The sequence below is a fragment of the Bos mutus genome, chromosome 22 (genome assembly GCF_027580195.1).
Source record: "Bos mutus isolate GX-2022 chromosome 22, NWIPB_WYAK_1.1, whole genome shotgun sequence".
Classification (NCBI taxonomy): Eukaryota; Metazoa; Chordata; class Mammalia; order Artiodactyla; family Bovidae; genus Bos; species Bos mutus.
In genome coordinates, this window is record NC_091638.1 from 17,201,832 (window position 1) to 17,229,172 (window position 27,341).

The window sequence follows — 27,341 nt, forward strand, 5'->3', positions numbered from 1 at the left end:
CATTCCAGCACCCTTCCTGAGCAGCCCATCAGCCCCCTTCACACCTCAGGGTGCAGGACCAGTGAGGTATACTTAGCGGAGACATTCAGGAGGGGCAGGGAGCCCAGGCCAGCTCCCTTAGGCCAGCTGCTACCTCATTCCTGGCCAGCACTTGACTGCTTGCCAGCTTCTCACACAGGCAGGGGAAGGGGCATCCTGTCTTCTCAAGCAAGACACTTACAGACAATTGTTAGGGAGCTCATCCGGGAAGCTGAAAGGGAGAGAGGAGTCTGTGTGCAGGACAGCCCGTTCCTGAATACTGCCACAGCCTGTTACCATCTGCCAGCTGCCAAAGTCTGTGGAGAGAGAGGATCCGGGCAGGGGATGGTCCACTGATCTGGGGCAAAGAGGAGAGAGAGGGGAGATGATGTAGTCAGTCATATGCCTGACAGGGGAGGTCCTGGAAGAGTCGGGGTCGGGGTAGGGCTATGGTGGCCCTGGGACCTGGCCACAGGGGCCTACTGGAAGAGCATCTGTAGAGTCAACTTTTGCACTTTCTCCCAAAGTGCAAAAACTGCTGCACAGCTTATGACCAAGAAAAAAGAGTCAAGACCATAAGAGAGAATTAGCTGTGAGGACAATACTTCATGCAAAGATTTACAGGAGCAAAAGAACAAGAGCAAAGCATGGTGACAAAGGTGAGCAAGCAACCAAAGCCGGGGATCAGGGCGTGCCTGCTCTGCCTGACAAAACTAGTAAAATCTCAACAGCACCACAAGGAGGGGAGCAAGACTGAAGGCTCCAGGAGCCAAGATCACCTTACTCTCCTGGCATGAAGACTGGCAGGATGGGCAATGCAGAGCCCAGGGTCACTGAGGTCCTATCAAAGAGATGAGAGAACGAGTCTCCTGGGGATGGTGGATGTGGTGACCTAGATTGAAAAGGAGGGTGACGGGTGCCCTGAGCCCCACCCTCTTCCTCTGCAATGCCTTCCAGGAGCCAAAGTTTGTATTCACAAGCATCAACCCAGCAAACTCACTGTATGCCCAGAGGGGAGGGATGAATCCGGCAGCCAACTTGACAGCTTCATCAGACCTTTTTCAAATAGAGGTTTGCATGGTGTGGGGAAAGCAAAGCTGCACTGGGAATGTACCACTGCCACCAGCTCCCCACTCACAGCCAAGCCTTCTCTGCTGTCTCTGGACAGTGGCCCAGCCAGTGGGGGTGGGGGAGGAGGGGAGGAGCCGGGAAAACATCAAACAAGGCCCTTCCATCAGCAACACCAGGTCCCTGTCCCCAGAGGTGTATCATCTTTGATGCCTGACCCTTTATCCTTTAATTCAAGAACAGCAGCAGGTGTTCCTGAGGGACCCAGAAACAGAGCAGAAGCATGAATCGTGGTATAGGGGGTGGGGAACTGACAAATGAACTGACCTTGGCCCACCAGCTGGCTAGTGTCAAGGGCTCCTAGACTGAGGTGACAGTCCCCTTGGGTCCCCAGGCCAGCTTTATCCACAAGCAGTGGCCAAACTGAGTGCAGCTCTGGCCAGCGCTACATCTCTGCTGATCCTAAACCGTCTCTATCTTAGAGGCAGGGAAATGGCAGCCCGGGCAAGGGAAGACGCTTGCCCAAGGATCCACCACAGTTAGTGAGTGCAAGAAGAGATTTTTATTTTTTAGAGCCAAGCTTGATTACAGATTTGCCATACAACAGAATCACCTTGAGACCAGGGAAAACAGATGGCTGTCCACATTAACGCTGCCATGATGGAATCTCCTGCAACACAGCGACTTGCCATATTCCTTGCTCCTGGCCTACCCCGAAGGTGTGTGACAACAGGGCGTGGATGAGGACAGGATGGGCCGCCTGGCGGAAGCCCTGGCGATGACAGAGCAGGCTCCCTTCTTCCCAGGCAGAGATGCTCGGTGGCCAGATGCTCTATCTTTGGTGATCCTTAACTGTTTATAAATCAAACAGCTGACTACACGTAAGAGCAAGCTGCAGGCCAGTGTGGGGCCGGTCCTGTGTCTTCTCTGGGTCATGCTGGGGTCTCATGTTGGTGCAACCCCTCTTGAGGTCAGTCTGGCTCCATAAACCTCATCTATTGCTCCAAGTTTAAGATGGACATTCTTTTCCAGTTTTTGGGAAAACAATCGTTAAACAGCAAAGTGTTGAGGGAATGAAAGTAATGTGAAGTAGAGGCGGCTGGGGAGGATGAGGGACTTCTAGAACAGGGAACATGGGGGTTTCCATGTTCCTAACCCCACTCCCCAGGGCTATCAGAGACTCACATTTCCAATGGGAAAAAGACAGCCAGGTAGAATGTGGTTACAGACAGGTTCCCAGCAAGGGCTCCTGGTCTTCTAGGCTGCGTTCCCTGTACTTGCCCTGTCCAGCAGGCAGCAGCACCAGGCAAGAGCCATGCTTGAAGCAGTCAGGGGACAGCTGTGGCATGAAGCAGACAGCATAAATAGCAACAGGACGCTTGATCCCAGGGGTCACAAAGTAATCTCAGCAAGCAGCCAACCATCTTCTGCATCTTTTTCAAGAGTTGAGTACACAGGCTCCAAATGAACCTTTCTATCTGAGGCTTTTGTCAAAGAAAGGGTTGCAAAGTAACATAACCACTGAGTTCCTGGGTTTGAGAGCAAGGAGCTGTACAAAGCACAGAGGTGCTGGTAAGTGCCAATTTAAATTAGCTGGCGAGAGGGGACACCCTAAAGATGACAGGAAACAGTCACCAGAAGAAGAAACTGCACCTGCCAAGTGAAAGGAGGGAAAACCTTCAAGTTAGCCCCAGTGCACAGGTAACGCAAGCAGCTTTAATAAGCCCCATGCCCTTCTTCCCTACACCTGAACTCAAGTACACATACAGCATCCACCTCCACCCATCTACCTACAGGACTGGAGGGGACATTGGGCCAAGCCATCCTTAAACTGGAAAATGGTCGAGCTGACAGTGCTTCCAAGGTCACCTCACTTAAACCCAAACTTATGAAGACAAAGATCACTGTTCCTACTTTAATGATGGGATGAAAAAATGAGCTCAGAAGGGAAGTGTTCGACCTCAGTGACAGCTAGGACAAGATTTATCAGATTTGAAAGATCATCAAGTTTCCCCCAGCCTGGACTTCAAACATTGCTCTGTGTGTCTGTGTGTGTGAACCAGGGACCTCTGCATTCATGCAGCAGCCCAAGGAAAAGTTTTTTGAGGCTCCAAGTTTTCTCTTATCCATCTCAGTCTCAAGCTGGTAATGCCTTAACGCTCCTCATCACTCATCCCTGGTCTGGACCTGTAGCCCCAAGTGCTGCTGCTGCTAAGTCGCTTCAGTCGTGTCCGACTCTGTGTGACAGATGGCAGCCCACCAGGCTCCCCCGTCCCCGGGATTCTCCAGGCAAGAATACTGGAGTGGGTTGCCATTTCCTTCTCCAATGCATGAAAGTGAAAAGTGAAAGTGAAGTCGATCAGTCGCGCCCGACTCTTAGCGACCCCATGGACTGCAGCCCACCAGGCTCCTCCGTCCATGGGATTTGCCAGGCAAGAGTACTGGAGTGGGGTGCCATTGCCTTCTCCGTAGCCCCAAGTGAGAACCCATCAAACATGGGACAGGAACCCTATGTGTCATAGAAAGCAACCTGGTTTTCCTGCCTCATTAAACACAGCCCGGAACACAGCACATGGCTTGTAACAACAAGTAGTCAGTAGGTGGGGAAAGGTGGGGGAGGAGCAGCTATCTGGGCAGCAGAGTTGGTGCCTATGTTGTCACTCAGCTATTCAACCAGGCTGCTGGATGTCCCTCAGACAAGTTCATCTGTTCTTCAGGCAGCTTGGCCTCCAGCTGGGCTCAGCGATAGCATCCTCCCACTCCAGGCATGTACAATGTTAGAAATCCCCAGCCCCCAAGATGTCTGACCCTGGAGCAGAGACCAAGACCATACGGAGAGGGGCACCTTACTGACCAGGCCTCAGGGAGGCGTCCTGCCTCTTCCCAGCCCAGCCCTGCAGATGATGAGAGATTTAACAGTGGTCCAGAAACACAACTCAGAAGCTACTGTAGTGACAACTAAGGACACAAAAGGGCCACCAGTCTTGCCAGGGGTATGGGGTTGGAACTTTAAGAATCAGCACCCCACAGAACGTTCTTTCTAACCCGACACCTATTTCTTAACTTTGGACAAAGCTCCCCCAGTTTTTTTGCCAGATGCTGCTGCTGCTAAGTTGCTTCAGTCACGTCCGACTCTGTGCGACCCCATAGACAGCAGCCCACCAGGCTCCCCTGTCCCTGGGATTCTCCAGGCAAGAACACTGGAGTGGGTTGCCATTGCCTTCTCCAATGCATGAAAGTGAAAAGTGAAAGTGAACTTGCTCAGTCGCGCCCGACTCTTAGCGACCCCATGGACTGCAGCCCACCAGGCTCCTCCATCCGTGGGATTTTCCAGGCGACAGTCCTGGAGTGGGGTGCCATTGCTTTCTTTGCCAGCAGTCCTACCTTAAACGAGATATGCTAATATGGACATGGTGGGGGGTGGGTGGGGAGGAGAGGGTGGGATGAACTGAGAGAGTAACACTGAAACACAGACATTACCATATGTAAAATAGGTAGCTAGTGGCAAGCTGCTGTATCACACAGAGAGCTCAGCCCAGTGTACACTTATGGCTGATTCACACATGGTAGTATGGGAGAAACCAACACAACACTGTAATTATCCTCCAATTAAAAATTAAAAAAAAAAAGAGATACACTCGTAGAATTTAGGACTCTGCAGCATATGAAACCCAGAGAATTCATATTATTAGGGGAATTCTGGCTGTCACACATAGCTTTCCACACAGTTCCTCCTGCTGCATTAAAAAGCTGATTGGTTATTGTTTCCTAAGAGTAGCAGGAAAGCTAATGACAGAATCCCTCAGGCACTTTAAGATAAGAAGGACTAAATTAATTTTAATGTTAATGGAGATACATAATTATAATTAGAATGCTCTAAATCAGAATCTCGTCTTTCAAAACCCCTGGCAAACAAGCATCCAATCTGGAACCCTGTCTCCTAGCCAGCCTGTAGCCAGTCCAGCCTGGCTACAAGCAAGTACTGCCAGAACAGCCCAGCAGAGCCATCAGAAACCACACAGCAGTCCACCCCATGCCTCTCCAAGGCCTTGTGCCCCATTTTGGTTCAGTGATTCCAGCCTCCTCCACCAGGCCCCAGCTCACACAGTCCCAAGTTCAGAAGGACACTCCCAATCCTCCTCAGCCTTCTGACCATCCTGGACCAGCCATAGCATTTGAGCCCAGTGCAGGTGGAAAACCACCGGGGAGACAGAGGGAAATGATCACAAAATTGGAATGAATGTCAGGAAGAAGAAAATGATTAAGAGCTAAGGTGAGTGGTGGGGTGCTGCCTCAGTAGGGAGCCCTAACAATTGGACACTTAAGACCAGGAGGACCCAGGAGACTAGGGGAATCTTCTGGTTTCCTTCCCAGTTGTCCAGCAATGTTGCACAGGCAGAAAAGGAGGGATGGTGAACAGGAGCTCCAGCCCGCAAGAGTGAGGGTCACGCGGTGCCACGGCAGCCCCACAGCAGCCCTGAGGAAAGCTGACATGGACATGGGGCGGCACCAAGGATGTGCGCGAGCACAGCTAGGGGGCTTATCTGCTGGGTGCCACCTCTGCTCAGCTGCCTCCACCAACCCGTGGGGACAGAGGGGTTGTGGCCTTTGCTTACCAGACTCAGCTATAGCACTGGCAGACATGGCAGTGCTCGGAATTGAAGGGCTCACCTTCAAGTGACCCCTCTGGACAGTGCAGCTCCTACTCGCCTAGAGCTGACCCGCTCAGCCTGCGAGGGGAGGGCGCTCTTCCCCACTTTCCTCCATTGCCTGTCTTTGCCCAGAAAGGGAAAACCAGAGGATGGCGAAGGAAGATTTTCCAAAGTTTCAGGTCTTTCCTTATATAATAAGTTTGCCACCTTTGGGCTCAGTTTTCCTCTTTGGTAACATGTCTGCTACAAGGAGACCTGAAATTCTGGAAAATCTGACGGACCTGGGCTTGAATCTGGAGTGGACTTCAACACTTATGATCTTTCTGCTAAAGGTCTTTTCTCCCTGGCATTTGTTAAGGACCTCTTCAGTCACACACTGCTTTGTTCTTTCCAGAAGGACTAGACATTCTCAAGGCTTTAGAAAACAAAAATAAATCACAGGATTTCTTCCCTGGCTGTATGACTTGGAAGGTATGAGGTCAGTGAGGAAATCCTTTCCCCAAATGCCAGGCCATCCCTCAATCCTAAACCTGCCCAGTGCTCAGCTTTAATCTCACCAGAGAAACATGATTTCTGCAGCACATTCCAGGCCCACCTGTCCGTCCTAGCTGAGTTGCTCTCCTGCCGGGTGTACAGTCTTGTGAGGTTTACCCCAGCCACACACATCTAGCCTGACTCCCTACTGGCCTTTCTCTTCCATGCCCCACCAATTCAGACAAGGAATGGGAGAACCAGAAGCAACTCCAGAGGATCCAGCTCCATCTCTTTAATCAGAATGTGGCATTCTCAGGGGCTGAGACCTGGCAAAGGCAGCAGGTGGTGGCAGCCCCGACTCCCTGCCCATCACATCACAACTGCTCCACCTTCTCGAGTCCACATCGGCCAGCGTTCCAGGAAGGAGGGCTCTCAGACTGCTCTGTGAACCTGCTTTCACTCTGTACCTCCAAACAGTGGGTGAGCCTGCAAGTCTGTTGATCCCCTCTGGTCTCCTGGATATACCACCTACCAGGCCGCATGCCCTGGAATCCCAAGCTCCAGTCTTATCAAGAGGGAAGGACTTTGGAGCTCCTCACCTGGGCTTGGGGACCTCCAGGGGACTGCTACCCATCCTGAAAAAGTTGTCAGAATGGTTCGAGGACGAGGAGCTGGAGGACTTGGCTTCTACCAGTCCCTGGTGGGGAGGCAGGCGGTCCTCGGAGGGCTGTGGCCGGTTCCAGAGCATGCTCTGTGGAGAGGAGGAGTGGCTCTTCCTCCTGTGGTGGGAAGACAGGGCTGCTGGTGAAGGGCCACCTCAGGCCCCCCCTCTGCTCACCTGAGCTGAGTCTCTGGGTCCAGTTTTTACTTCCACCAGAAAAATGCCACATGGGAGTGGGCACACTCACCACTCCCCTGGGCTTGGCTATAGGCAGCGAGAGCTGGGTCTTCACAGAGGGACTATTGCGTTCAAACACACTGACCTACTGGCCTCAGTGCACATGCTGGGCAACAGATTCTGAACTAACAGTTTTAAGGACTGCCCCTCCCTCCAAGTGTTGTACAAAATCTCGAGCCCTTTGTCCAGGGAGAAAAGTCATCTGATTCTCAAAGGAGCTGACCCTCAAACAAGCTCCCAATCCGCAACCATCATTTCGTACTCAGTACTTTTTTCTTTTTCTAAGCTTGGCCCCACCTCCCTGGCAATCAATACAAGGGAGTGCCCCATGAAGTCCCTTTAATACCCTCCCCTCACCCCACCCTGTCTGCCCAGCCCTGCAGCTTCTTCCTTTGTCCCACAGGGAGCACTGGCCCTTGATGCTCTTGGGCCAGCATGGCAGCATCCCTCCCCAACCAGATGGCTGGCCTCTGAGGCCCAGTAGAGACAGCAGGGCAGGTAGCTGAGCTCTTAAGCCTACTGTTGGGGCCCCTTTGTTCCTGGGGCTCCCTGGAGCTGGAGCCCTGGCTCCCAGCTGTTAGCAAGCTCAGTTCCAGCCTGGCCCTCACCAAGCTGCCTGAGTCTGTGCTCCTGCAGGGACCAGCTCCACGGTCTCATAGGTGAAGCTCCCGGCGGCTCCTGGGGAGCTCTCCATGACTAGAGAGAAGTCACTGCCAAGGCTGGTGGTGCTGCCACGGTCCTTCCGCCCTGAAAAGAGGCCAGGACCATCAGTCAGCATATTATCTTCTCCTATGAGCGATTCCCCACCTCTTCTACACCATACAAATGGAGAGAGAAGTTTCTAGAACAAACAATCTCTATGTGGTCCATACTCAGAAAGATGCACAGAGGAAGTCTGCAGGGGCCCATGACTCACTCAGCATGCAGATATCTTCCACAGTGAAGCCTGCATCCCGAGCTGGCAAACTCTTCCTCCTATAAACAGAAGCCAGAACAGTGAGCTCCAGATTGGACTGGGGGTATCCTTTGTCTCCCACTATGCTGCCCACCTGGAAAAGAAGCTCCAACTCAGTGGAAACTCATGGAGACAGGTCCTACCTAGCCTGTTGCAAAAGGCCAAGGCCCACTTCAGGGAGGCCAGCAAAGCCTGCTTTCTGCCCGTCAGCATGGTCCCTCAGAGGTCAAGTCTGGCTCAACACATTAGGGGCCTGGATTTGGAAGGTGAGGGAACACGGCACAGACACCAATCCTCACAGGAGCCCTAAAGCATCACTCGGCCAAGACCCCTATGTGTGCCAAACTGGGAGCAGGCTGCTCTGTGGTGGGGGGCTGCACAGACATACCTCTGTAGCAACTCAGGGAGGAGAACTTTGGCCTTGGAGGTGGTGGCAAGGGCAGTTTGGGGGTCTCCCCATCCCTTCCCTCTAGCAATGTGCCCTGCACCCCTAGTCACAAGATGAGCCTCTTCACCCTCTGCTGCTGCTAAGTCGCTTCAGTCATGTCGGACTCTGTGCGACCCCATAGACCGCAGCCCACCAGGCTTTCCCGTCCCTGGGATTCTTCAGGCAAGAACACTGGAGTGGGTTGCCATTTCCTTCTCCAATGCATGAAAGTGAAAAGTGAAAGTGAAGTCGCTCAGTCGTGTCTGACCCTTAGCATGGACTGCAGCCTACCAGGCTCCTCTGTCCATGGGATTTTCCAGGCAAGAGTACTGGAGTGGGGTGCCATTTCACCCTCTGGCCCTCTCCAATTACCCCTATCTGCCCTCAGAGGGAAGGCAGGGACGGAAGGCCAGCCTGCCCAACATGCAGGGAGGCAGGGTGGGGAGAAGACAGCAAGCGAGACCACCTGCCCTAGCACGGCCCCTCCCAGTGCACCTGCCTTCCAGCAAGAGCAGGTCTCTCCTTACCTCTGTGTCTTCAGAGCAGAGAACTCTTCAGAGATGATATGCTTCAAAAAATTGAAGCAGAAGAAAAAAATCTAAGAAACAGACCAAAAAGCAGCACATATGAGAAGATAGTCTTCCCCAGGGAGAAGGATCTAAGTGGCTAGACTCCCAGGAGAGGGCAGCCAGTGACCCTGGTCACCTCTGCCAGACAGCAGCCCCGCTCTGGGGACCCTGTCAGATATTCTGGTGTGGAAGCAGAACGGGTGCCAGAGAGGGCGTAGCAGTTCAGGCAGGCATGCGGGGCTGGGCAAGGAAGGAAAGGACTATGTTTCCTTCCTGAGAACGCACGAGGGTAAGCCAGGGATGTTTCAAACCATCTTCAAGTTCCACACATGTGTTCTCAAGCTACTGAAAAGGATGAAGATAACAGCCACTTCTTCCTCTCAATCTTTCCTGAGAACACCATGGAGAGAGGGTCACAGGGAAGGACAGCTGGGAGAGAGAGGATCTGGAGGCAAGACACAGCAGGAACACCACAGAAGGGTAAGGAATCAGATTTCGTACGGGAAATACCCAGAAACAGTGTGGTTCAGGCCCACAGACTGCACTGCTCAGAGATCAGGGTCAGTATGAAGTCTGAGACAGGCCAAGGCAAGGGGAGGCCCTGAATTCTGGCCCCACAGCCACATCCTCGTCTCTGTGGGCAAACGCTCTTTCCTTCCAGCCAGCACCCATGTCCATCGGGCCTCTGCGAAGTGCACACGATGCTCTGTCTCTGCAGTGATTCTGAAAGGTGTGGTCCATCCACCCCTCACTTGGGAGAAACACCTACAGAGTATCCCAGAGCCTGGTAAGATCTCCTCAAAAAGAGGAGGGAGAGCGCCAAGGTCAGTTCAGTTTGAAAACTTGGTTACAAAATTCCTTTTTTTTTTGGCTTGTGGGATTTTAGTTCCCTGACCAAGGATTGAACCTGGGCCCTCAGCAATGAAGGCATGGAGTTCTGAACACAGAGTTCTAACCACTGGACTGCCAGGGAATTCCCTGTTAGATAAAATGAAACAGATGTCTTCATTACAGACTTTTCAGATTTTAATATGCTAATGTGCTCGGAGAATCTCAAAAGCAAAGGAAGGGTACAGAATGCTGTTTAACAGGTCCTAGCCTTTTGCATGTTTTTAAAGTATCGGTATCTTGAGTGTGTGAAGTGGGAGGGAGAGAAGGGGGGGCTAAGAGAAAAGCCCACCTTCTGCCCGCCCTCCTGGCTGAGGAGACCCTCTTGTTTATACTGAGACATGGCCAGGGTTTGAATCCAGAACCCACTGGGCTCAGCTGCATCTCCCGCCCAGTCTCTGAGGTGAAACCTGGCCTGCCTCGGGGGGTGGGGGACAGCATGGCAGTGGGCGGGCAGTAGGTCCTGGGGCATCAGCACCTGGCAAGTCTCAAAACGAGAGGCTGCAAAGGGACTGTGTGTGCAGCTTTCCGTGCCAAAGTCACCGCCTCTGACAGAGTTCACGGAGGCCTCTGAGGAACAGGCTTATAAGCTCTGCAGTTCTGGCAGATGCGATAAGTGCTCAGAAGAGATTTGCAAGGGGAGAGGAGCAGCTGAGAGGGAGGAACAAAAGAAGAAGGCATAAGATAAGATCCCAGAAAGAGGCAGCCTCAGGAAGGGAGGAGGATGCTTCAGGAAAATGGGGGGTGGGGGTGTGGAGAAAGAGACAGCACTGCGTGCAACTCCCACGCTGGGCATCTGGACTCGTTCTCCTTGTGAGGCAGCAGGATGGACACCAGGAGACTCAAGGTTAATCACACTTTCCAAGATCACCCAGGTATAAGTGGCATGACTAGGGTTCACACTTAAGTCTGACTCTAAGTCTGCGTGTAGGGAAAACAGGCTGAAAAAAGAGTAACAAGGCGAAGGCTACAAAAAGGATGCTGTATGGACAGGGCAGAGAGGAGGAAGGAGGGACAGTGCCCAGACAGGAAGGGGCCCCAGGGCCCCTGACTTGGCCTGGGCTGGTGGTGAGGGGCAGGCAGGCCTCTGCCTGCACGGACGGCCCTAGGGCTTGAAGTCGCCAAGTGGGTGTGATGAGGACAGAGGACAGGGAAGAGCTTCTGGGTTTCAGCTGTAAGGGTGAGGGGCACAGGAACGACTTGTGAATTGCTTCCAAAGCTGAGTGCAGAAAACAAGGTCAGCCATAAAAAGGATGGCAGAGAAAGAGGGGAGGAGGACTGACACAGGAAGGTCACAGGTAAGTGTCCTTCCTGAGAGAGCAGGGGACTAAGGTGCAGTGCGGGGGCTGCTGGGCTGGATTTCTTCCTGCCCCGCTGCCCAGCCCCAGCACACACCAGGCAAAGAACTGCCCCAAAGTGTGGATGCCAAACCGACCGTCATCCTGTCCCTCTTGGGAGTACAGGAGCCAGAGCTTGCGGAGCCCTGACACGTGCTCGCCGACTGTGAGCAGTACCCACCTCCTCTCCCTTGCTGAGTCGATCTACCAACATGTGCCTGAAACAAGAAGGCAAGGAAGTCAAAGCCAGTAGTGCGCAGGCAGGAGAACGGGGAGAGCCCATGGCACCGGCCCCACAGCCTCGGGGGGCCTGACCAGCGCCTCCTGTCTTCCCAAGGGGGTGGGACTGTCTTCACCTTCAACCCTGTCACAGGAGCCCCCACACCCACGCACACACTTGGTTCTGAGGCACTGCCCCCACCCCACGGCCTGCTGTCCGTCCCCCGAAGGCTCACCCAAAGAGGAACCAGTCGTAGGCCACTGTGAGGTAGAGGATCTCAGCGGGCTTCAGGGACGTGTGGATGAGCCCGTCCTGGAAGAGACGTGTCCAGATCAGAGAGAGAGGCCCCCTCCTGGCCTCAGGGGCTGAACCACACCCATAGAACCCCAACAACCAGGCTGCCCCACAGCCCAGGAACAGGGTCAAACTTTACAACTTCTGCTCTGGACACCTGAGGTCCCTCATGCCAAATCCTCTCTGCTTCTGGAGACAGGCTCAGAGCTCCCCAAGGGTAGACCCTGGAAGGGCCTCTGAAGGCTCCCTGACCCCCAGCCCAGCCCATGTGTACTCACAGCCCACAAGGAAAGGCGCAGGAGAGAGATGAAGAGGGGGGTCCGGTCCCAGCCTGAGATACAGTGTACCAGCAGCCCGCTGTCGTCTACGCAGCAACACAGGACAGGTGGCCCAGGAGAAAAGCAAACACAGGCTGATGAGAAGGGGATGTGCTACCACCCAGGTCTAGGGTGAGATCCAGGCTACCCCAGAACCACAGTCTAGCTCCAGGGGCAGGCAGGGGATGTCCCACCCAGCCCGCCACAGTTTAAGGATGGGCACTTGACCCAAATGGAGACAATGAGTGTGAGCTCTGGGACAGAGACTGTGTCTCTCTTCTGGAGGATTTAAGGTGGCAGGAGACAAGTCTGAAATGACTGCCGGTTTTGAGCTAACTAAACAGTGGATATGAGACAAGGAGAGACAGTTTCCGCTATTTGTCTCCTGGCTCTGCTCTTGGGCCTTCTTGGTTATATTGTTCAAGCAAGTGCAACCTCACACAAGTCCTAACTGATAAGGAGCAATCAGAGTCAGACTGCCCCAGGACACTGCGCGTCATGGGCTTATTCAACCAAAAGTCAAACCAGCTGGAGCACCATCCAGAGAAGAGGCCTGCCATGGGCATGTGTGTGACCAAGAAGAAGCCAAGGCTGACTTTCTCTCAACTTTCTGAACCGGAAGAGGCCACTGCAGCCCCACACAAAAGGCTGAGGTTCAAAGCTCAAAGGCCAGCTGAGCCAGTGTAGGAACACCCTGTGTGTGCTTCAGATTGTAGGAAGTTCATAATTTTGTTTTCTAGGGTTTTGAGAACATGGAATAAATCCGCCAATGATGAGCGAATCCCCATATCCTTCTCCCATAGAGCAAAAGGCTCCAATAATCACACACAGGTGCTGTCAAGACCTGGGAACACCCCGAACATCCACTGGCTTGAGGCAGGCCGAGGCGGACTCACCGTCATTGTTAATTATGGAAAGCAGCAGTTTCAGGTAGTTTTGTGTTTGTTGCACCAGGTCCCAACTCTGTTGGAAAAGAAAAAGGATTCCAGGAATAGGTATTTAACTCATAATGGGAATTTATACAATATTTAAAAAATAAAAGACCAATAAGTTATTTTGGGGCAAAAAGTACCCCAGATTCTCTGTGACTTCACTCCCCACATGTCCCTGCACCCTTTCCCACGGGCCCACCGCCCACCCGGGTGCGCTCTCACCCGAAGTGAGAGCTAGGAAGGGGAGCCATGCAGAGGCCCGGGCAACCCACACCCCCACACCCCCACACCCACTAGCAACAGCTGGATATTAACCTCCTGTGTGTCCTGGGCTCCAAGCACAGCTGTCCAGGGAGTTAACAGAAGTCAACAAAGAACCTCAAGCCTGTGGCCATTGTCATCAAACAGCAAGAGCTACTTCATCTGCCGTTGTATCAGAGAAACTAAGGAAAATATCAACCTTCTCATCAATCGCTTCTTTACTGCTACTCACTATACTGTCTTTCGATGAATAACAAATGCAGTCTGGCAGACAAAACTTTTAAAACAGGAGATCCATGAGGTAGGAGATAAAAAAATAAGCAAAAGCTTCTTAGAGATCGGAACCTCTGTTCTAGCCCAAGCAAAAGGGCTAAACTAGACACTCTGAGAAACAGCCCACTTTGGAGTCTGGAACTCCACGGAGGGGCCTGACCCAGTTCTGTGGCCCCCGCCCCACCGAGCTGGGGACAGTCTCTCAACACAACTGCTTCTCAGTGTCTGGACTGTGCAGAGAGGCCGTGGTGAATGCCAGCAAGAGTGCTCCCACAGGGAGGGTGAACACAGCACCTGTAATTGGAATGGTTTTCCCAGGAATTTAAAACAGGCTCATTTACCTGACCCTCCCACAGACCCTGGAGAGTCCTGACCCACTTTCAGTGGCTCCAGAGAAAGCTGCTACAGCACCACATTAATAAAGTTATTACCCATGGCAGCTTGGGGGTCTCTCTGCTTGTCTGGTTCAACGTGTCAGATACACCACTGTCCACAGATTTCCTCCTCATTGTGAGTCCCAGGGGAGAAAGAGCAGGAGAAGCAGGAGACTCGCAGCAGATGCGCAGAGTGGTTGGACGGGTTGGGGGAGGGCTGCGGCAGCCAGGAGAGGGCAGGGGGCCACCAAGGATGAGCCTGCTGGGCCCCCCAACCACAGCAGCTGTTTGAAGGGGACACGAATGACCAGGAAGCGGCAGCAGACGCTACTGGCCATGGCACCTGGGGGGGGGGGCAGGAACCACAGCCTGGGGAGCACTGGGTTGGCGGAAGCCCGAGGTCACACAGCTAAGCTGCGCTGGGGTCTGGACCCAGGCCTGTGGTCAGTCACACGCTACACTGTGATGTCTATTTCCTCAGATACGAGAGTGAGGAAACGAATGTCTAAGGAGAGTACAGAATGTGAAGAGGACCCTGGAAATGCATGAAAATCTACACTCATTTCTGATTCACCCCATGTGTGCCGTGAAAAAGCCTCCGGGTGCAGAGCCAAGTACTACATATCTGGCTTACATTTGTATGCCTGGAGTAGTCTCCCCTGGCCGGCAAATTCTTACTCATCCTTCAAAGGCCCAGCCCCATTATCTACATACAGTCTTCTTCTGTAGCCACTGGCCAATACTCTTTCTACGCAGATGACAATTATGTGTTGTCTCTTCTCCTAGATCAAGTCCAATGAGGGCTCTGCATCTATAAGGCTTAGTGCTTAGGGACTAGGAGGTACCCTTTGGAAAGTTCCCTCACTGCCTGTTCATGGTCAGGGATCTGTGTGAGGAGAAGCAGCCACTGGAAGGGGTCTTTGGGCACAGAATCAAAGAGCAGAGCTCTAGGGGATTCCATTCGGCTACTCAGAGGGCAGCACTGCTCCTTGCGCGCTGGGAACACTGCAGTGAACACCACTGTGGGCCTGGCCCTGGGACACAGCAGTGAACACACAGCAGTGAACAACCCAAGCTCTCGCGGCTGCAGGGAACGGAAGGCAAAGTGAACTGCTGCAGGCGTGCTGACTAAAAGAAGCCCTGTAAGATGCTGTGGAACCATGTAAGGGGAGATGAGCCTAGCCTGATCCTCGGGGACCATTAGGTAAGGCTTTTAAGAGATGGTGACATGCATGTGAGAAAAGGGTTTAAGGGAAGCAACCAGTGTTTCTGGCATAGAGAACAGCACGTGCAAAGTTGCAGAGCATCTTCTCTAGGGAAGACGGCCAGGGTGGCTGGAGGAGAGGGAGGGCACAGCCAATGAGTCACCAGAATGAGCTCGAGCCATGTGAGGGTCCTTGGACTTCTGAGGATAACAGGAAAAGTCAGATGGAATGTGGAAGGATGGAGTGACAATGACAATCTTGGCCTGTTACCTAAGTACTGCTCTCTGCCAGGCCCTGTTCACATGCTTAGGTTCCTTACTTCCAGTTGGCTGCCCCTCAGTGTGGCCCCACTCTCAGCCCTTAGATGATGGTAGCCTGTATTAGGCCAGTGACATGAGACGGAAGCAGGAAGGACTGGAGAAAATCCCTGGGGCAGAGACTTAGAGAACTGACGGGAACTAGCCATCAAGTGAGGGATAAGAGCCTCCATCCCCAACATTCTGAGTTTGAGCATCTGGGTAAATGGTGGAAGGCCTGGGGGTGCTGTGGGTTTTGACAATTCCATTTTGGGCAGCTTGACTTTCAGGTGTGCACATGACTGGACACTTGGGAAAGACTGTAGATGTGGATCGCCAAGTGAGGCCTGGCCCAGAGCCCCAGGCCTGGGTGACCCGGCAGAGGGTGAAGGGAGTGGTGATGGGTGGACGGGCCTGGGAGCTGAAGAGTCAGTGCAGGGGCTGAAAGGACCAAGCTCATACCTGGCTGAGGAAGAGGACAGCAAAGCGCAGTGAGGCCAACTGGCTGAGCAACACCAGAGAGCAGGCAGAGCTGGGGGAGGCCCTGCCCCCTACCCTCGTGCCCGGGGCTTTATGAGTGCTCACTCCCAAGTTAGTAAGCCAGGACTCCCCCGCAATCATCACTAAGTTGGTCCGGCATTTCCGTTAACAGGACACTTTCATGCAGTGATCGTATCTGAACCTCACCACAACTCTGAAACAGGTGCTGTCAATTCTGCTTTCAGAGGGAAGTGAGGTCACTTGCTCAAGGTCACAGAGCCCCATGAGAACAGCCGAAGGAGCTCACACCCAGGGCCTCTATCCACTAAACACAACTCCTCACACACAAGGGATCCTTCCCAAAGAGACAGACTTCCTTGGCAGCATCAATACTATCAACATAGTTGACAGCATTGATGTACAGTTATAGGGAATTTGGTGAGGAAGTGGTTCTCAGATCTGTATGCACAAGGGCAAAGAACGGTCCAGCAGAGAGAGCGGTGGTGGCTGGGTGGAGCCTACTTGAGGGCTCTGCACACAACAGATTCAGAAGGAGGCCTGCCGCTTTCTCTGGCTGTGCCACCTGTCTGGGGACAGACTGGGGCCTGACAGTAGGGAACAAGGCTCCTCAGCCTGTTCCACCTTTCTGGGACACAACAAACAACCTATCAGCTCTCGTTCTTAAGTCCCCTCTCTTGCAAAAACACCTACACAGAGAAGACCCAAAACCCCTATAACTGGCTCATGCCAATAGTTATGTAGCATCTGCCTTGTGTCCGGGGGCACACGTACAAGAAAAAAACAGGGTAAGCATGGCCTCTGCCTTTACAGACCCTCTGCTACTAGGATAACAAAGTCCAAGGTGATACTGGAACACAGAGCTGCGTAACAGAGGGTGCTGGGCCTCTGGGAGAGGGAGATCTCAAGGCTGAATGGGAACTGTCCAGACCCAGGGGCAGATGAAAAGAGGACGGAAGCAGGATGTTTTCTAGGTATTCAGTGGCTCAGCCTTCTGGCTCCAGGCCATTTTCAGTTCTAGGATGCACAAGCCATGGTTCCCCATCCTCCTGGTGTTCAGTCTACAGAAGATGGGGAAGCAGCTCAATTATAAATCAGTAACTAGAGCTCAGTGGAAAACTCCAAGAAAGACAACGCCCAGGGATTAATGGGAATGTAACACAAGCATCCAACTTCCCAGGGATGGGGACAGGAGGCACATCAGGCAAGTCTTCTTAGAATGGACACTCAAGCCAAACCCTGAAGGCAGGGTGTCAGCCAGACAAAAGGAGCCTGGGGCAGGGGGGGCCAGCCAGGCAGAGGGAATAGGTGTGGGGAAGGCAGTGGGCAGAATGAGGCTCCCTGTCCTGGCTGAGGCAGGTGGCAAGGAGACTGTTAATGGGCCACGGGCTTGTACAGTGTGGGCCAGACGTGGTAGACAGATGGGTTCATCCAGTAAGACTGGCGCCCCTTCCACGGCAGACAGTAACAAGAGAGATGTACAATGGAAATAATTTTCAGGTCTCTATGAGAAAATTAGGTCAGGGAGCGCTGCACTTCCTCTGATGGAACATGCATTTAAAAGGTAAAATGAAAAAAGTCACTAAGTCCCAGAGCCGGAAAAGCAAACTCCACGCAGTCCTCCTCTGGAAACAGAACCCCCTGGTGGATGCAAATCTTTCAGTGAGTCATGTTCAGAAAGCTTTGACTTTCTGGGCCAAGAGCAAATCAGGAGAGTCAGAGAGACTAGCAGCTCCTCCTTTCCTAGGCTGTCAGAGGTTGGAGGCGAGCCAGGCCTTCAGACCTCTGCCTGAGGGGCTTGTGGGTTGGGCACCAGGGGTCCCCTCACCTGATACTGGCTCCAGTCAATATTCAGAGAGCAAGTCAGGAAGTCAGGGATGCTCAGAGGGGCATCGACGTAGTCCTGGGGACAGAAAGACACTGTGAGACACAGGCTGGCCACCAGGAGACGCTATGGTGACAGGCGGAGGCCCTGAAGTTGCGGCTATCATGGGCAGGCAGGGTGTCCCCCTGACAGTGCTCGCCTTCTCTGAGCCAGATGCCTGTGCCACCCTGAGAGGGAAAGCTTAAAAAATCAAAGGGACCAGATATTGTTGCCAAGTGGAGTTTTTCAATTGGCCATTTGAGTGTTTGCTGCTGAGACGGAGGTGATGGATTAGATTCAGCCTCCAGCAGCTCCTGGGCTGCTCCCACCCACTGGGGAGGACCAGAAGGCTGCCCCTTCTTCCCACAGGAGGTGGTGGAGCAAAGACAAAGCATTTCTCCTACCTCGTCCCTGAAAACTTTTTTAAAGAAAGGGAGAAACTAAAAGGGGGAGAGAAAACAGTATGTGATAAGAGTTTAAACATGTATACCTAATGAGAAGAGGGAGAGGAAAAAAATGAGACTCATTCAGGGAAGAGAAAAGAAACGAAAAGGGTAGCTGTTTTCCCCTCAAAATTTTCTAGCTGGTTTCCCTTCACAAAGGAACAGAAGACCCAAGCTGACAAGTGGTACTGTTCATACCTGCTTCCAGTTAAAAATGAGCCCTTCAGCCATGTAATCCCGATCCTTATATTCCTTGAAAAATTCACAGCCTGGAAAAGAAGGGCAGAGTTACACCACCGCTCTTCCTGGCCCAGTGTCCTGAGACGCCCCTGGGCGCTGGAGGACGAAAGTGGCCACCAGCTGACACGAGTGGGGACTGGACTGGGCGGGCAGGCACCTCCAGCGCTCCTCCGGTTTCTAGTCACGACCCTTCCTGATGAGGTACCGCCTGCCTGCACGCCTCTCTCTCTCCCCATCTGTGCTCACTGGTTGCTGGTCACCTCTCCTTTCATTTCAGGTTCCTCTGTTCTATATGCCCCTGAAGTGCCAACAATCAGAGAACAAAAGCGTGACGTACAATTTGAACCCTGGCAGCACGTTCTCAGCAACTTATCCAGTCACATAAGATCACCCTGCTACTACTCCAATAAAGCAAATACTGCAATAACGCAAGCCATGCAAATCTTTTGGTTTCCCAGTACATATTAAAGTCAGGCTTATACTATATTACAGTTTATTAAATGTGAGATTACATGATGTCTTAAAAAACCAATATATCTTAAATATAAAAAATACTTGAGGGAATTTCCTGGAGGTTCAGTGGCTAAGGCTCAAGAGTACTGCTGTGGGCCCGGTTCAACACCTGGTTGGGGAACCAAGAACCTACAAGGCACGTGGTGTGGCCAAAAAAAAAAGCTTTATTCCTTAAAATTGCTGACCAAAATCTAAGCCTACAATGAGTTGGAACAGTTAAGTCAAAGATTGCTGATCACACATTACCATAACAAGTGTAGTAATGATGAAAAATTTTGAAGTACTATGAAAGCTATCAAAATGGGACACAGAGACATCAAGTAAACAAATGTTGGAAAAATGGTACCAACAGACTTGATGCAGGGTTCCCACAAACATCCAATTTATAAAAGATGTAAAATGTAAAGAGTAATAAATCAAAGAGCAGTAAAACGAGGTCTGCCTATAGCAGCCCCACAGGCTTTCAGTGAGGACTGAGCACTGTAACATGCAGGAAAGGACCGTGGGCAGTGAACAGGACAGGTGCTCCAGACACACGCCCATCTCGACAAGTGAAACGCTGTAAGAAACACCACCAAGGTAAGACCTCAGGAACCAAGGGAAAACGAGTGAAAAGGGCCCTGCCAACGTTCCCAGCCTCAAACCTCAGCCTTTAGCTCAGCTCTGTGACCGTGAACAAGTGAACGTCTCTCAGCCTTGACTTTCTCATTTGTCAAGTGGTTAAGGACGAGATGAAATAATACACAGAAAACAGCTGGCAGAGCACTGACGGCCCTCAGGAGACAGCATACCGGTGCCACCTTCCTGCTGAAGCCGAAGCAAGAGACCCAGCGCAGCCCTGCAGCTCGATCCAGGCGGAACGAGGCCTGCCCTCACCACACGGCCAGGACGGCCAGGGCCGGGGGGTTGGCGGAGAGCTTCCTACATTCCTCTCAGGTCCTCTGCCAGAGCCAACACAAACTCTGAAGGACACAAGCCTTTGGCCACAGGTCCAAGACTGCGGAAGTCCCCAAAGACAACAGAACAACTGCCTGAATTCTGTCAAGGTAGCCACAGGCCATCAACATTCCCATGGGACTCTCTAGCTCCTCGGGCCACGCTCAGCCTGAGGTCACTCCTGGGAACAAAGGAAAGGTTCCTCTGGTGGGGGAAAGTCTAGAGACTGAGCCCCTGTGTCCTGGAGACGTGGCTCTTATCCACCCACCTCTGCCCTCCTTCACTCTAAGTCCCCAGGCCCCTCTGTAGACGGGAAGTCAGGACACAATACTCGGCCCTAACACTTCAGCCTATTCCTAGGTGCCTCACTGGGAGAAAGAAGAAATATAAATATCAGACAGAGGCCCTGAGCTTATCAGCCCAGGTTTAGAAGAGACACCAATTATTCCTCAGAGCTCCTGTGAAGTGCTCTGCTTTCTCAGACTCAAGCACTCCAATCAACACCGCAGGCTCCAGGCCCAGCTCTGAGCAGCGTGTGATACAGAAGCAATAGACTGTGAAAAATGGAGGGAATTAAAACAACCTTGATACCCAGGGCAAGGCCTGACATTCATTACCTCAACGGGCTTCTGAGCCTGTTGAGAGGCAAAGGGATGGCACCAAAAGTGAAGTGAGAGCAGGCACTCACTCGAGAAGGAAACAAATTAGACTTGTGCTGGGGAGTTTTCAGCCCCCTCTATTTTGGGGCCTGAGGGAAGCGCTCCCAGAACACTTCTCATTTTCAAGGGCCAGTCGAAGCCTAAGTTAGTCTGACAGAGAACTGATACCACCACAGTTCCTGTCTGGGCTTCAAACTCATCAGAGGGCTCAACGGAGACTCCCGAAATGGCAGCAGAGTGCATTTTAGGACTTGGTCTGGCTAATGTTAATTTTGTTATGAAGTAATACAGGCAGGTGAAGAAATTCAAGAACATAAGCACAGGAAGTAAAAGCTGCTTCTCCTGTGCCCTCACATGGCATCTCCTCCACCCCAGGCTTCTGAATTTTTATTGATTACCCACCCCCCCTTACTCTCCCCTCAACACACACACGACTATCAGATCCAGTCCATGATATTCTAGGAAGAACAGGGAAAAAAATTCAGAGATAGATAGTATCATCTTACCATTTTGGCATATTTCTTTCTTATCCTTTGTATAAGCACTTTTCCTCTCACACACTTGAGATTTTACTATTTCATTTTGTATTGTGCTTATTATTAGCACCTTAAGCATTTTTCTATGACTGTGTAATATCTCATTCTACAATACTATGGGTGGCTGTGCCGTTATTTACGTAATCCTTATTCTGATTAATGAAAATATTACCCATGTTTGGCTGGGTATAAATGGACGTGATGAAGGACCTCCCTTGGTGGTCCAGTGGTTAAGACTCTGCCTTCCAATGCAGGGGCACGGGTTCAATCTGCTTGGGGAAATAACATGCTGTGTGGCCAAAAAAATAAAACTCACATGATGAACATCTGCAGGCCCAGGCTGGCTGGATTACAGCCTAATGAATAACTGGGTCAAACGGTGTTAGTTTCAGGAGTCTTATAACAAGTTGCCCAATGACAGCAGAAAGGATATTGTGCCACTGTTCTGGCACAAAACAATTTTTGTAAACCAAATCCTATTGAGAACCTGAATACTAATACAGAAAGCTGACACCTGGGTCCTCAGCCAATACAGAGCTCTCCCATTAGGCAGAGTACTTCAGTCTGCAGACCCCAAAGCATCCCCTGAGAGTGGGGAGCCTGGTCTGAAAACCAAACTGAAAACTACACTATGGAAGCCCTCATGCAGACCCCCAGGTGGGACATCTTCTTGACAGCTCTGATGTTGCTGAGCCCAGGCATCACTGTAACGGTTCAGCATCTGGCCAAAACAAGCCTTTCCTCCCACGCACCCATCACTTGGCCCAGTGACAGTGAGCACCTGTCAGGGCTGGACCTGGCACATCACCCAGAAATAAACAGTGTTATCCTCATTTATCCTCGGAAGGGTTAGGGGACTTGTTCAAGGACATGGTGCTGCGGCTGAGATGCACGCCCAGCCCTATAAACCACCAAATGCTGAGCAGGCAGAGATTAGAAAGGAGAGTCCCTGATGGAGGCCAAAGTGAGACAGCCAGGCCACCGGGGGTCGTAGTTCAGGTGCCACCGGCTCACAATGATGATACCCTCTGCCCACCAGGCACCAGATGAACCTGAGCTTCTAAAGAGAAGGCCTCATGGCTCAACAGCAACCTGGGGTCACCAGTCTGCTCTTGCCATTGGCCCCATGGCTCCAAGATGAAGAGACAAGATCCAGCACAGGACTGAAGGCAGGGCTAGTGTTGCGGAGCAGGAGAGAGGTTTTAAGGACGAGCTCACTTTTTGCCATCTGTTCACAAAGTCTGGCACTGAGATTAGGGCTCTCATACCTCCCTGAACAAGCAGGTGTTGCTAGACGGCTACAATGCTACCAATGGACCCATGCAGTGCACAGAACACTGCCCTGGCTACAGACTGCATAGAGTCTGTGCCAGAGACACATGTAGCCAACTGCGTGCTCACCACATCGCTCTGCAACGTGGCGAGGCCACCAACCACGTGCAACTGAGGACAGAGTGCTTACGTCACCACAGTAACAGCCAGCAGGGCACGACTGGCAGCTGACCCCAAGAACAGCAAGTTAGTGGCACAGAGCACGCTGATCAACCTGACTTCACCTAAACCGACAAGACCCTGAGCTAAGCCTCACCGACTTCCATGATGCTTGAAAAAACCTGGGACTGGCATGGTGAAGGAACTCGCTCAAGGGCGCAGCACGGTGCATGTGAGTCCAGACTCCATCCCTGGGCCCCTCCCAGGGCAAACCCCTGCCAGGACAGTGTCCTACCCTGAGCTGAGAGCCACGGACCGGGAACCACACTGTCCTACACTGAGCGACAGTGTATGCTCCCGGGGAGCTCCAGGGCACATGAGCACCTAAGTGGCCAGGGCCTGCAGGTGGCCTTCGGAGCCCCAGTCCTGGGAAGCCTGTCCCCTGACTGGACCCTGGAAGGAGCCCCTACCTGGATACGGGATGGAGAGGAGAGTGAAGTCGGCATAGCGCTGGGCTTTGTCCACCTTCTCAGAGGAGGTGACACTACAAGACAGGACACAACGTGTTACGGCATCAGAACCCACGCACGCCGTTCCCCACAAGCGTCACCACAGCTCGGATAAGCCTTCTGCTACAGAAACCCCTCTGAGTTGGGATGAGGCCCTTCAGTCAGGCTTACTTTGAGCAATTAAGAATGGGACCTCTCTGCCACCTACCCGAAGTCACCAGGTGAGAGCGCTGACTCTCCCTGATACCACAGCACTTGTGATGGGACCTAAAGCCACAGAACCACAATCCTTATAAGCCTCCCAGATGAAGGAAGCAGAGACACCATTCAGGAGGGGCCCCGAGGGAGACTCTCCTCTCCACTGTCTTCTCCAGCATCGGCTGAGGATGCTCCCCAGCAGCATCTGAGAGACAGAGGTCTACTCTGACAGATGACAGAGGGGCAGGGGGACCTACAGACAGCTGAGCTGTAACTTATAAGTGTGGCTTATTTTCTAAGACAAACATGGCATAATTAAAGGTCAGTATTATAAAAAAAATTAACAAGCTACACTTTGGGAAAATTCCCCAAATTCATCACCCCAACCCAGGCTCCATTTTTTCTCATTTTTCTTTGTCCTGTGAATACTTGGTCCATACAGGATATAAAAATTGAGTGAATACTGATTTTCTGGATCCACCCTGTTTTTTTGGATCCACTTTAAAAGAGATGCTAATCCACCAGAGATGGCGGAGCGACAGCAGAGTACACATGAGACATTGGCGGCTCTCTCGGTGCCTACTGGACCACCCTGAGCAACTGACTTAACCTCTCTGGCTTGTTTCTCCCCTGCACGAGGGGGATACAAGAACCTCCTCACAGGGAGGGCTGTGTGAGGATATAGGGAGAGGATGCTCAAGGCCTGGCACCCAGTGCGCCCTGGTGACTGCTTTGCCCCATCCCCGAGCCCACGAGCCTGTGAACACATGGCCTCCACCCACTTGGAGGGGGGTGCCCTGCACTCACTTCATGCCAAACTTCACCTTCTTGTTCTCCACCATCAGGTCACAGATGTACTTGACTGACAGGTACCGGAGCAGCTTGATGTCATAGCCTCTGACCTTATCAAAGAGATGCGTGTCGGAACTTCTGAAACAGACAGCCAGAGGGAGAAACTCCACTGAGTGTCCATTCCCGGAAGTCTAGGTGCTACAGGAGCACTTCTGTTTCCCTTCTCCAGGAGAGGGAGGCTGGGAGGGCCAGACGGGACAGCAGTCCCAGTGAAGGTGAGGGAAGGTGACTTTCCAAGAGATTATCCTGCTCTCTGGGACACATTTCAAAGAGAAGCAATATGCAGCAGGGGCAGGAAAGGGCTTTCTGGTGCGGCTTGACATTAAGCCAGAAGACTCAAGATCATCTCAGAGTTCTAAAAAGCAGCGGGCTGGTGGCTGATCAAGTCTCTGAGCTTCCATTAGAGTTTCTCTCTCTCTACCCTCCTCCCTCTTCCCCATTTATGACCACTTTTAGCCATATGACTTGCTCAAAATGTAACAGATTGGAATTCTCACTGGGAGATGGACTTTTTAGAGCTATTTTATCAACTAATTGTGAAATACTAGCAAGTGAATTCCCTCTCCTTAGAAGGCCTCTGAAGCAAAGAGAAAGATGAGATTTTCCTAATCCCCAGGCTGCTTTCTGATCAGTCATACAGATAAAGGCAAAAGTAGAACAAATAAACAGTCACCGTTAATTTATTTTTTTAATGCCCACTGCTTTGCTGAACCCAGCAGATGCCTCGCCAAGAACAGTGCGCAGTGTGGAAGACGGCCTGGCTGGAGCAGAGGTCGTCTGATCTCGGGGCAAGAGCCAAACATTCCTGTGTGCAAGCCAGAGCTGCTGCTCGTGGAACCAGCAGGCAGAAGCTGGGCACAGCGAGATGCCTTTTCAAGCTCCGTGCTGTGATTTTGGGCAGCTGATATGACTAGGGTGCTGATGTGCATTCCAGAGATGCCTGACACCAGTTAAAGACTTTCCATGCGGCACAGACCATGCAAAGGAGCTTTTCCAAAGTACCATTACTGTCATTTTCTAAAAAGTATTTAGAAAGGAGGTAGGAAGAGTGGGAGCCAGCCCCCTCCATCCCTTTCAGGGGACCTAAAGCACTCCTCTGTGTTGTACTCCCTTACGGCACTAATCACACAGCTGCGGAACTTCTGGTGCCTGCATCTCCGATGTGTTGACCAGTCCTCAGGCCAGGTGTGTCCGGCATCACCTGGTAGGCTGGACATCAACATCCTGGAAACTATGGGGCTTGAAGATACACAGATGTCTGCACCACGTCTTGGGCCTGCAGTGCCAGGAACCCCAGGACTGGGGCACTCTCCCTGGGGTCCTTGTGAGCAGCCCGGATAAAGACAGACTGCTCAGGCAGTTCATCAAGTCAGCTGCGGGTGAGGCTATGGGGTGGACTTCAACAACTGTTTCAGGGATGTGGACGAAGGAAGCCAATCCATTCACCTGGACCACTGATGATGTCACGGCCATCAGTAGAAAATGGCCACCACTGGTCAGATACCTGCCCCTCACCCAAGCCCAGACCCATAACTGCCTGGCACTGACCGAAGAGCACAGTCCTCCTCCGTGAGATCTTCTGCATCTGCCCAGGCGTCGTCTGCACCCCCTGTGGGAGGAACCTGTGGTCAGCACTTGGGGCATGGCAGGGGCTCCATGCAAGGGCTGCTTGACCAGTCTACCCCTGGTTCCACCCCAAGGACCATGCTCCTCCCTTTCCCAGGACCGGATGCCCCACGTGCCTGGCATTCTTCTCACCACAAGCATCTTCTCAGGTGATGAGAGGAGGGGCTCTAGACACCCCTGCCCCCCCACCCCAGGTTGCTGCCCACCCCCATAATCACCACCACCGCTGTGGCCATGGGTAACTGTTCTCCATGACTGGGGTCCTGTTCTTAGTCACAGAGGCTGCAGCTCAGTGCTCACCTGAGAAAATATAGTTGTAGCCAGTGCGTCCATACAGCTCCCCCCATCCAGCCAGTGTGGCTGACCTGCAAATGTGCTGGGAGAGAAACCACATTTTCAGGGTCAGATGGTTTTCTGGAGTTTTTTGGTTCTACTTTTCCCTGCTTTCTTGAGATATAATTGACCCATGACATTGTGTAAGTTTAAGGTGCACAACATGCTGATTTGTATCACTGCTGCTGCTGCTGCTAAGTCACTTCAGTTGTGTCCGACTCTGTGCAACCCCATAGACGGCAGCCCACCAGGCCCCGCCATCCCTGGGATTCTCCAGGCAAGACCACTAACATACTGCAAAACCATTACCACCACAGAGTTAGCTAACACCTGCATCAGGTCACATAATTACCATTTCTTTGTGTGGTGGAAACATTTAAGACCATCTCTCTCTACAACTTTCATGTACATAATACAGAATTATTAACTATAACCACCACGCTGTACATTAGACCCACAAACCTTATTCATCTTGCAACTGGAAGTTTGTACCCTCTGACCAACAGTCAGGTGGTTTTCTGAAGTGCACACAGTAGGGGGAAGCCCTGGAACTCTTCTGATCATTCCAGACCAGCAAAATGGGTGCATGAGCACTGCCCAAAGTCTCAGCATCAGGGCCACTGTGACAGCAGTCTCTCTGAAGCAAGCCTAGATTTTAACCTACAGCCTCTGTCAAGGGGTTCTCTCTCCCAAATGAGAGGCACCAGAGTGTCACTAATGGTAATGAGTAGACTCAGTGGTTGTCACATACAAGTGGTCTTACTTGGGTTAAGACCTGGCGATTATCACATGTGTATGTCAGCATGTGAGTGAAACACAAACACACCTTTCCACTGGGTTTTCACAAGCCCTTAAGGGAAGTGTGGCTGGGGGCAGGCACTGCTGCTGCTTCACAGATGAAAAGAGCAATGGGTGCAGGGAGATGAAGTAGGGCCTGAGGTCCCACAGTGAGGAATAAGCAGGGATCTGACCGAGCCCACATCCCTCCAGAGCGTCTGTGCTGTCACTGCAACTGCTTAGTGCAGGGAAGGGAAACCTTCCTGGAGCAGGAGGGTCAATTAAGGGAGAAATGTTTGGGGGCTTTTTTTTTTTTTAAAGAAATTTTACCTTCTCTCTCCTACGTACTAAAGGAATGTAGTAACTGTAACTGTGCTTAACTTTGCTTTTACTCTTTGCTCATCACTGAAGCAGCATTACAAGAGCTAGAATTCTAGAAACCAGGCAATAGGTGTGAACTTCATTATC

At 52.1% G+C, this 27,341-nt stretch overlaps 1 protein-coding gene across 6 annotated transcripts in view; it reads right to left on the reverse strand.

Moving 5' to 3' along the window:
• Positions 1-27,341, reverse strand: part of MTMR14 (myotubularin related protein 14) — a 44,581-nt gene that overhangs the window by 3,102 nt on the left and 14,138 nt on the right. The window contains exons 4-18 of one of the 6 annotated variants that reach the window (XM_070360215.1): positions 26,064-26,139; positions 25,686-25,746; positions 24,093-24,215; positions 23,049-23,122; positions 18,462-18,532; positions 17,785-17,859; positions 13,014-13,080; positions 12,079-12,164; positions 11,742-11,818; positions 11,468-11,504; positions 9,020-9,090; positions 8,027-8,085; positions 7,719-7,857; positions 6,812-6,991; positions 221-376 (exon numbers count right to left, since the gene is read on the reverse strand). In XM_070360215.1, the coding sequence (XP_070216316.1) occupies positions 221-376; positions 6,812-6,991; positions 7,719-7,857; positions 8,027-8,085; positions 9,020-9,090; positions 11,468-11,504; positions 11,742-11,818; positions 12,079-12,164; positions 13,014-13,080; positions 17,785-17,859; positions 18,462-18,532; positions 23,049-23,122; positions 24,093-24,215; positions 25,686-25,746; positions 26,064-26,139 (1,352 nt within the window). The other 5 variants (XM_070360218.1, XM_070360220.1, XM_070360216.1 and 2 more) reach the window with 5 other exon arrangements.